At 45.8% G+C, this 10,759-nt stretch overlaps 1 protein-coding gene across 1 annotated transcript in view; it reads right to left on the minus strand.

The window, feature by feature from the left end:
* Window positions 1-7,637, minus strand: part of C7H8orf74 (chromosome 7 C8orf74 homolog) — a 31,501-nt gene extending 23,864 nt beyond the window's left edge. The window contains exons 1-2 of the mRNA XM_055428051.2: window positions 7,590-7,637; window positions 5,916-6,108 (exon numbers count right to left, since the gene is read on the minus strand). Coding sequence (XP_055284026.1) covers window positions 5,916-6,108; window positions 7,590-7,637 — 241 coding nt within the window. The remainder of the gene's footprint in view (window positions 1-5,915; window positions 6,109-7,589) is intronic.
* Window positions 7,638-10,759: the final 3,122 nt, after the last annotated feature.

Raw genomic sequence — 10,759 nt, forward strand, 5'->3', positions numbered from 1 at the left:
GGATCATGGGAAAAGCAAAAGAGTTCCAGAAAAACATCTATTTCTGCTTTATTGAGTGTGCCAAAGCCTTTGACTGTGTGGATCACAATAAACTGTGGAATATTCTGAAAGAGATGGGAATCCCAGACCACCTGACCTGCCTCCTGAGAAACCTGTATGCAGGTCAGGAAGCAATAGCTAGAACTGGACATGGAACAACAGACTGGTTCCAAATAGGAAAAGGGGTACATCAAGGCTGTATATTGTCACCCTGCTTATTTAACTTATATGCAGAGTACATCATGAGGAACGCTGGGCTGGAGGAAGCTCAATCTGGAATCAAGGTTGCTGGGAGGAATAACACCAGGTGCGAACCTTAATGTAAACTATGAACTTGACATGATAATCACCTATCAGTGTCGGTTCATCGATTAGAACACAAGCACCCTGTCTGGAGGGGGATGCTGATAATGGGAAATGCTGTGAGTGTGGTTTGGGGAAGGCAGGGTTTCCGTGGGGAATCTCTGTACCTTCTGCTCTTTTTGACTGGGAACATAAAACTACTCTAAAAAAGAAAGTCTATTAAAAAATAGTACAACCTGAAATCATAAAACTCCTAGAAGAAAACAGGTGAAAGTTCCTTGACATTAATCTTAACAAATAATTTTTTGGGTATAACACCAAAAGTAAATGCAACAAGAGCAAAAGCCACCAAGGGGGACTACATGAAACTGAAAGCCTCTGCACAGCAAAATAAAATCAACAAAATAAAACAGGTCACCTAAAGGGATTCCCTGGTGGTCCACTGGTTAAGCCTCTGTGCTTTCAACGCAGGGGGGCATGGGTTTGATTCCTGGCTGGGGAACTAAGATCCGCCAAAAAAAAAAAAAAAAGCCAATATCATCACAATAAATATTTAAATAAAAGCAACCTACAAAATGGGAAAAAATATTTGCAAATCATATTTCTGATAAGGGGTTAGTACCCAAAATATATTGAGAAATCATACAACTCAACAGTAAACACTCAAATAATGCAAGTAAAAATGGGGGAAGTACTTGAATATACTTTTTCCCAAAGAAGACATACAGGTGGCCAAGAGGTACATGAAAGATGTTCAGCATAACTAGCAGAAGGGAGTGCAAATCCAAACCACAGTGAGCTCTCACTTCATAGCTTTTAGTATGGTAGTCATCAAAAAGACTCGAAATAACAAGTCCTGGAGAGCATGGAGACAAAAGGGCATACTTGTGCAATTCTGGTGGGACTGTAAATTGGTGCAGTCACTACAGAAAATAGTATAGAGGTTCCTCAGTCAGTCAGTTCAGTTGCTCACTCGTGTCCAGCTCTTTGCAACCGATGGACTCCAGCATGCCAGGCCTCCCTGTCCATCACCAACTCCTGAAGTTCACTCAAACTCATGTCCACTGAGTCGGTGATGCCATCCAGCCATCTCATCTTCTGTCGTCCTCTTCCCGCCTTCAATCTTTCCAGCATCATGGTCTTTTCAAATGAGTCAGTTCTTCGCATCAGGTGGCCAAAGTATTGGAGTTTCAGCTTTAGCATCAGTCCTTCCAATGAACACTCAGGACTGATCTCCTTTAGGATGGACTGGTTGGATCTCTTGCAGTCCAAGGGACTCTCAAGAGTCTTCTCCAGCACCACAGTTCAAAAGCATCAATTCTTCGGCTCTTAGCATTCTTCACAGTCCAACTCTCACATCCATATATGACCACTGGAAAAACCATAGCCTTGACTAGACGGACCTTGGTTGGTAAAGGAATGTCTCTGCTTTTTAATATGCTATCTAGGTTGGTCATAACTTTCCTTCCAAGGAGTAAGCGTCTTTTAACTTCATGGCTGTAATCACCATCTGCAGTGATTTTGGAGCCCCCAAAAATAAAGTCTGTCACTGTTTCCACTGTTTCCCCATCTATTTCCCATGAAGTAATGGGACCAGATGCCATGATCTTAGTTTTCTGAATGTTCAGTTTTAAGCCAACTTTTTCACTCTCCTCTTTCACTTTCATCAAGAGGCTCTTTAGTTCTTCTTCACTTTCTGCCATAAGAGTGGTGTCATCTGCATATCTGAGGTTATTGATATTTCTCCCAGCAATCTTGATTCCAGCTTGTGTTTCCTCCAGTCCAGCGTTTCTCATGATGTACTCTGCATTGAAGTTAAATAAGCACGGTGACAATATACAGCCTTGACATACTCCTTTCCTGATTTGGAACCAATCCATTCTTCCACGTCCAGTTCTAACTGTTGCTTCCTGATCTGCATACAGATTTCTCAGGATGCAGGTCAGGTGGTCTGATATCCCCATCTCTTGAAGAATTTTCCATAGTTTGTTGTGATCCACACAGTCAAAGGCTCTGGAGTAGTCAATAAAGCAGAAGTAGATGTTTTTCTGGAGCTCTCTTGCTTTTTCGATGATCCAGCGGATGTTGGCAATTTGATCTCTGGTTCCTCTGCCTTTTCTAAATCCAGCTTGAACACCTGGAATTTCTTGATCCATGTACTGTTGAAGCCTGGCTTGGAGAATTTTGAGCATTACTTTGCTAGCACGTGAGATGAGTGCAATTGTGTGGTAGTTTGAGCATTCTTTGGCATTGCCTTTCTTGGGGATTGGAATGAAAACTGACCTTTTCCAGTCCTGTGACCACTGCTGAGTTTTCCAAATTTGCTGACATATTGAGTGCAGCACTTTCACAGCATCATCTTTTAGGATTTGAAATAGCTCAACTGGAATTCCAACACCTCTTTGGCTTTGTTCGTAGTGATGCTTCCGAAGGCCCACTTGACTTCACATTCCAGAATGTCTGGCTCTAGGTGAGTGATCACACCATCGTGGTTATCTGGGTCCTTAAGATCTTTCTTGTATACTTCTTCTGTGTATTCTTGCCACCTCTTCTTCTTATCTTCTGCTTCTCTTAGGTGTATATCATTTCTGTCCTTTATTGTGCCCATCTTTGCGTGGAATATTCCCTTGGTATCTCTGATTTTCTTGAAGAGATCTCTAGTGCTTCCCATTCTATTGTCTTCCTCTATTTCTTTTCACTGATCACTGAGGAAGGGTTTATTTTCTCTCCTTGTTATTCTTTGGAACTCTGCATTCAGATGGGTATATCTTTCCTTTTCTCCTTTGCTTTTCGCTTCTCTTCTTTTCACAGTTATTTATAAGGCCTCCTCAGACAGCCATTTTGTTTTTTGCATTTCTTTTTCTTGGGGATGGTCTTGATTGCTACCTCCTGTACAAAGTCATGAATGTCCGTCCATAGTTCTTCAGGCACCCTGTCTGTCAGATCTAGCCCTTGAATCTATTCCTCAACAAATTACATATAAAGCTACCACATGATACAGTGGTCCCATTTCTGGGTACATATTCAAAGGAAATGAAATCACTCTTGAAGAGATATCTGACCCCCATGTTTGCTGTGGGCTTTCCTAGTAGCTCACATGGTAAAGAAGCTACCTGCAATGCAGGAGACCTCGTTTCGATTCCTGGATCAGGAAGATCCCTTGGAGAAGGGAATGACTACCCACTCCAATATTCTTGCCTGGAAAATTCTGCAGAATCACCTGGTGGGCTACAGTCCATGGCGTAGCAAAGAGTTGGACATGATTGAATGACTAACACTAACACATATTCACTGTGGCATTATAGCCAAGATACAGAAATAACCCATGCATCAAATGACAGACAAATGGATAAAGAAAATGTGAATATACACTATATATATGTGGGTATATATACATATATGCATACATGTGTATACATGCACGCACAGACATAAAGTCATATCATTCAGCCAAAGAAGGAAATCATAGCGTTGTAACAACGTGATGAACTTTGAGGTCATTATGTGTCAAGTGAGAAAAGTTGGAGAAAGACAAATACGGGTATGATTTCACTTACACGTGGAATCAAAAAAACCCTGAACTTCATCATGGAAATAGTAAAGATAGGTGGTTGCCAGAAGCCACAGGTTGGTGCAGAGGTGAACTAGGTGAAGGTGGCCAAAGGTACAAACTTCCAGTTATAAGATAATTAAGACCTGAGGATATAATGTAAAACATGATGCCTATAATGAACAATATCATATTGCGTATTTGAAAGTTGCCAAGAGAGTAGACCTTAAAAAGTCTCATCCCAAGAAAAAAAGTTAGGTGAGGTGGTGCTCATTAAACTTATTGTGCTAATTATTTCACAATATGTACATATGTCAAACCATATTGCATACCTTATACAATATTGTATGTCAATTATATCTCAATGAAGCTAGAAAAAAATAGTACAAAGAAAAATTTCCTGACCTACTTAAAGAACAAGTGATCCACTTGATGCCCCGTCAACCAGGATCTTTTTGTGTGCATTTCCTACACAAGGACATTCGCAATCACAACCACCAGAGTGCAGAGATCACCCTCAACACAACACTAGCGTCCAATACCCAGACCTGACCCAAGGTTCTCCAGTTGTCCCCATGACATTCTTTACAGCAAAAGGGCCCAAATCGGGTCCGCCTGTCATGTTTAGTGGACACGTTCCTCAGCGTCTTTCAGTTTGGAGCAGTTCCTCTGTCTTTCCATGCTTCTCGTGCCCTTTGTGCTCTGAAGCTTACAGGAGAGGGACTTGGTGTAGTGCTCTCAATCGGAAGTTTTTCCCGATGATGTCAGGCTCTGAGTCTCTGCTAGAACCATCACAGAAGGATGCTGGCTGCTTCTTTTGCATCCCATTGGGTGGCACAGTAATCTGTGTCCTCTTACTGATGGAACATTGATTAAGGAGGTGTCCACCAGGCTCCCTCACCACAAAAGTATGCTTTTCCCCTTTGCCATCGGTAATGACGTTGTGGGGAGACTCTGAGGAAGTGTGTAAATATCCCATTTTCCATCAAGCATTCAACCACTGACTTTAGCACCTACTGATGATTCTTGGCTGAGTGTTGCTACAGTGGTGGTCATGGAGGGGATGCTCCATGTATCTGCTTAGTGAATGAATCTGCAGCGCAGACAAGGAGTGAGAAGTTACGGCCGCAGCCCCTTGTGCTGTGGATCACAGCGAGAGACGCCTACCCTCTTCTCCTGAAGCCCAACACAGGGTAGGGGTTGGAGAGGTGCTCTTTCCGTAACCTGACGCTGGTTCCCATCCCTGCCAGCAAGCTGACATCTGTAGAGTATTCCTCCAAGACATTGGAGCAAAAACGGATGCTGGGAACAATTTGCAGTCTCTCAGGAGTACAATGGAAATTCAGTGAAGGGTTTTAAGCAGAGTAGTGACACATTTAAGTTAAGCAGGACCAAAACAAAAATTCTGAATTATTATTATTCCTTCGCTCTTTTCTAAAACAAAAATCGACTTCTCTTGGACCGTACTCTCAACTAACTGCCCAGAGATATAGGTTTAATGATGAAGTTCATTGTTGTTTATTTGCTAAGTTGTAACTGACTCTTTGCAACCCCATGGACTGTAGCCCTCTAGGCTCCTCTGTCCATGGGACTTCCCAGGCAAGAATACTAGACTGGCTTGAAACTTCCTTCTCCAGGGGTCTTCCCAACCCAAGGATTGAACCTGTGTCTCTTATGTCTCTTGCATTGGCAGGTGGATTCTTTACCACTGAGCCTCCAGGGAAACCTGATGTAGTTCATACTAAAGTGTAAATGACTGACTGAAAAACCAAACACCCCTGGTTGCTTTGTGAATAGCTTGGCGTGGTGCAAGAGTTCCTACCAGGGTGATCAGGAACAAGACTCAGCAAGGACATTCTGTTTGTTCCACTTTCCAAAAAGTCTTGGCAAGGCCCTGTTTGGGGCCATATGAAGAGGCTAAATGCCAGGGAAAGAAAGCAAGTAGCTCCAGGCTCTTTGGAGGGCCCCTAGAGCTGTGAGCCCTCCCCAGGCCTCACTGACTCCTGCCCTGCCTGCCCTGTACCTTTGGTTTCCTTGAGCAGCTCTTCCGTGAACTTGACCACCTGGGCCACCTCCCCCCATGGGAAGCCTTTGCCCACGGCGAAGATGATGCTTTCATAGAGGGTGTCCAGCAAGATGCTTCTGCGGGAGTCTCTGAGCTCGTCAAACTCTTCCCAGTTCAGCAGTCTTCGAAGGTGCTCCCGACCTTCTGGTTTCTGCAGGGTGTGATATGAAGGGTGGAGGGTGAGACGGAGGAATCGGGACCACATCATCACTGGGAGCCCATGCTGGGTCCGCAGGATCCTGAAGAGTGACCAGGACTAGGGGTACACTTGGGCAGCCCTGGTCTTTCATTTCTGGACAGCTTTCCCTCAGCTTTCTAGCCCTGCTCCTTCCTCTGGGAGTTTTCATCTTAGCAGCTGCAGCTCCAGGTCTCTACTCCACCTGCAGCCCTCAAGTCCTGAATTAGTATGATCCTCTTCCCTCAAACAAAATTTGACTTCCCTCTGAGACTGCTCCAGAGATAGTGATGTGACCATGAAATTCATACTAAAGTGTAAATGACTAGCCAAGAAGAAGCTTGATGAAGCAACGCTTTAGCAGAAGAAACACTGGTTAAGGTTTCTTTTAACCTTTTATTCCTTTCTTTAGGTTAGAATTCGTTTTCCTTGAGAGTTCACCTGGCCTTTCTAGAAAGTTTCTTAGAGATCACCAACACATGTAGGAGAATCGAGTCCCTTTCAAGGAGGGGGTAAGAAAAGGTGTGGCATGAATGGGGATTCACTGAACTGGGAGTGTTGCTCCCCTAAGGGGAGGGGAGTGGGGAACTGATGGCAGACGGTGCTTGAGGGAGGCCCAGAGCCTTGTCTCAGCCCCTGGGGATCCTCTCCCCTCCCCCACAGCCCTTGTAGACCTCTAGGTCAGCATCTGAAAGGACAGCTGGCTAGAAAATCCAGGAAAGATGATGAAAGCACTCATCCTGGGCCAGGGAAGAAAGCCTCAGCTGGGGGCGCCTTGCCTGCTGCCTCCCTGTCAGCTCGAGACTGCCGGTCAGAGGCTGACCTGTGCACACCACTGGCCCGGGGTGGTCTTGCCTGAGTTCTACAGCAGAGCCTCTGTGCATGGACTGGAGGCCCAGGCCCCGCAGGCTAGTCTCCTCTGTCCACAGGCGTTTACATTGCTCATGCATTTTGGCCTCAGAAACGATTCTGAGCAACCGTCGAAGTCTGCCCCCTTCTCTGCGCTGAAGACACAGACCCCCCGGCTCCCACCACACCCACAACCACACACATATTCCCTCCACACATTGGCCTACAATCCTGATGGGCTCACAGGCCCGAGGGCTCTGGTGAAGGTGGCACCCCTGTGACCAGCTGCAGGGCCTCCCAGGCCCTCCCTGGAGTGGAGGCGGGCACAGCACCTCCCCGCCCACCTCCTCTGTCCTTCCATGTGGGCTCTGCTGCGTCAAGGGCTGTCACCACAGGTCTGGAAGATAGCCCCCCAGCTCCAAAGACTGGGCAAACTTTGGCCTGGCACACACCTGGCACACACATTCCCTGGGCACACACCCGCCTGTCTCGGGCCTCCGAGCTGACACGCAGGGACAGGAGAGCTGTCCAGGTGTCCCTGGGAGGACACACCTCCCTCTTAGACCAATGGAGCACACTTTCTCTTAAAAGTCATGTGTTCTCTTCACCTGAAATTGGAAGACTTTTTTCACTCCCTGGGGTGTGAGGAGTGCCATGGCCCCCGCATCCGGTTGCTAGGAGACCTAGCCAGGACTGCCTTGCAGCTTCAGGAATGCTGAGCTGAGGATGCCTGCTTTGTGAGGTCATGAGGACCCACTTGGAGGTGGCTCTCCCAGCTTCCCTCCGCTGGTCTCTCTTCTCCAGCGGGCTCTGGGTCTCAGCCCCCGACACCTGCTCAGCGACCTGGAGTCCTTTCCTATTTCTAGCCCCGCTCCTTGAAAGTTGTTCTCTTTCAGGCAGGAAGCCTTCTCAGGCTTTCCTGGAAACATACACATGGCCCCTCAGGTGCTACATCTTTCTAAACCAAGCCCGACTTCTCTCCTTCCTCCCGTAGTCGGGGATTTTTCTCCGCGGAGAAGCTGGCTTCCATATGCCGTCCTCACCGACTCCGCGTCCCGCCAGGATCTGGTTTCCACCCACTTCTGCACTGGCCAGTGGAATTGTGACTTCCTGTTTTGTGCAACCCAGTTTTGTCTTGGGTACAGAAAACAGCTCTGTAGGGGTGTCCCTGTGCAGTGCCCAAGCACCCCACGTGTGGAGATCCGTGGGGACCCAGTCTCTTCCCTGGTTAGCCTGGCCTTGCTCTCTCCTGAAGCCCAGCTGGTGACCCGCCTCCCTGCCTGTCAGCCCTGACTCCCTGCACAGGAGCATCCTGGGGAAAGCCTGGGATGCTGTGGGGAGTTGGTAGTCGAGCCCCCGGGTCCTGGGGCCACCCCCACTGGTACCTGCCCAGTTCTCTTGGCTCTTTGTGGGGTGAGAGGGGGTCCTGGCCAGACGTGAGAGCTCACAAAGGTCCCAACCACACAGAGCCATCATCCCCTTTGGCCATGCGACTCCACCTTCCTTGACCTTGCGGGCAACTCACTTAGGATCTCTGATTATTTTATGTGAGTTATATTTTCCCCTCTCTCTGCGCACACAGATACACATGCACTTAAAAATTAACTATGTCATAAATATTCAGGCAATTGTCTATGAGTATATAGATAGATGGAAAGATAATCGATAGATACTATGAAATAATTAATAAAAAGTAAACATTTTTTAAAAATTTAAAATAAGGTCATACTGCACATGCTTTAAAAATTCTATTCTTTATTATTTTTACTGATACACACTTTCAAAATACAACTAAAATTTACATCAGAGGAAAAAAAATGGACTATGTCAATTTCTTGCTTCAAAACCTCCCATGGTTGTTCGTGGAGCAGCCCCCTTGTGGAAGACTACACGGGGCTTTCAAGGCTCTCTGTGATCTGGGCCATTCCTTCTGCTCCAGCCCCTTCCCCTCCCTCTTCCAGAACTTTTCATGCGCTGCTTCTCTTCCTGGAAGCTCTTCCAACCTCTCCCTGCCTTCATCCTTCTAGTGCCTTGGGTCGCAGCTTAATCATCCCTTTCCCAGGAAAACCTTTCCGGGTCCGTTTAACAGGGTCCACAGCCCTGAATGCATCATCGGCAGCACTTCACACTTTCTAAGTGTTCACTTAACCCTTTGGATGATTTGTTTTGATGCCTGTTTCCTCCAGGTTATGAGACACGAGGGCATTTCCTCTTATTGATGACTTTTACTTACCACTTAACATGCCACGGTATCCTCCACTGTATGTTGAATGCCTGTGACTGTCTCTATCATGACCTTATGATGTGGTATTTCACCTTAAAAGTATATATATATTTATCTATTTGGCTGCACTGGGTCTTAGCTGTGGCCTGTAACTCTTAGATGCAGCATGTGGGATCTAGTTCCCTGTCCAGGGGTTGAACCCAGGCCCTTAGCATTGGGAGTGTGCAGTCTCAGCCACTGGACCGCCAGGGAAGTTGTTGAGTGGCTGTGGCTATCTTTATCATGACCCTATGATGTGACATTTTACCTTCCTACTGAATGGATGCCTCCCCATTCAGCTTACTTGTCCCTTGAGGGTGTGGACAATGTCTTCTTCACCCCTGGGGCCCTGGGGCATAGTGGACAGCCTGGATGGTGGCTGGCACTCAGTAAATTTTTGCTAGGTGAATAATTGGAAGCATCATAAAGTGATATCGATAGAATAAAAGCAGGCTGTGGACAGAGTCTACCTAGGCACTTGACTCATTTTGCCCATGGACAGAAGAATCTGGTGGACTACAGTTCATGAGGTCACAAGGAGTCAGATGGGAATGAGTGACTGACACTTTCAGGCTCCTTTTATTAAAATGGACATCCTTGAATCTTGCTTGAGATCCATACAAAAGCCACATAGTCTGGCTTTGAACTTATTAACCTTTAAGGTATCTTTTTTATTTACTATTTATGGAATGAATATATATATCTCAGCTTACTTATCCTAAAGGCCTGTTTAGTCATAGAAACAAAACAAAAATCTCATAGAATTACCAAACAATGCTAAAGAGTGTTTTTAGTTAGTAAATAATGGAAGTTATATTCCAGGAGTTTTAAATACATTATCTCTTTTAATCCTCACAACAATTCCATGAGATCAATATAATGATTATCATTCCCATTTGACATATGAGGGGTCATATGACTCCTGAGTCCTAGAGTGATTATGTATCTTGCACAAGATCACAAAACTAGTTCTGGAACCTTGGTCCTAACAATTGGCCATAAAGGGGCTTCCCTGGTGGTCCAGTGGTTACGACTCTGTGCTTCCATTGCAGAGGGCGCTGGTTGGCTCCCTGGTAGGGGAACTGAGATCCATGTACAGAGCACCCAAAAAAAGAAAGCCACAGCTGGCCATACTAAATGCAACTGCAGACTTCAAGAGTCTTCTAGGTAAGTTCAGAACATTCAGGCTTCATAGACTCTAGTTGATGCTCAAGTAGAACTGACTTGACTGCCTGCTTCAGTCTGCAATGTACATAATCGCCACCAAGAGGCTTCTGACTATCCTGGAATGATTCAGGGCGGATTTGGCCACTATTATTTCTTTTTATCCTTTATTAGCATCATCAACCTTGGTTTTATTTTTCTATTTTTTTATTTTACCGTCACCGTTAGACTCTCAGAAATTACTCATCATACAGCTTAAAGTCTGTACCCTTTTACCAACCTCTCCCTATCTCCCCCACGCCCCAGCCCCTGGTAACACTTTCTACTCTCTGTTTCTATGAGTCTGACTTT

Source organism: Moschus berezovskii, chromosome 7 (assembly GCF_049115385.1).
Source record: "Moschus berezovskii isolate FMDL1 chromosome 7, NW_MosBer_1.0, whole genome shotgun sequence".
NCBI lineage: Eukaryota > Metazoa > Chordata > Mammalia > Artiodactyla > Moschidae > Moschus > Moschus berezovskii.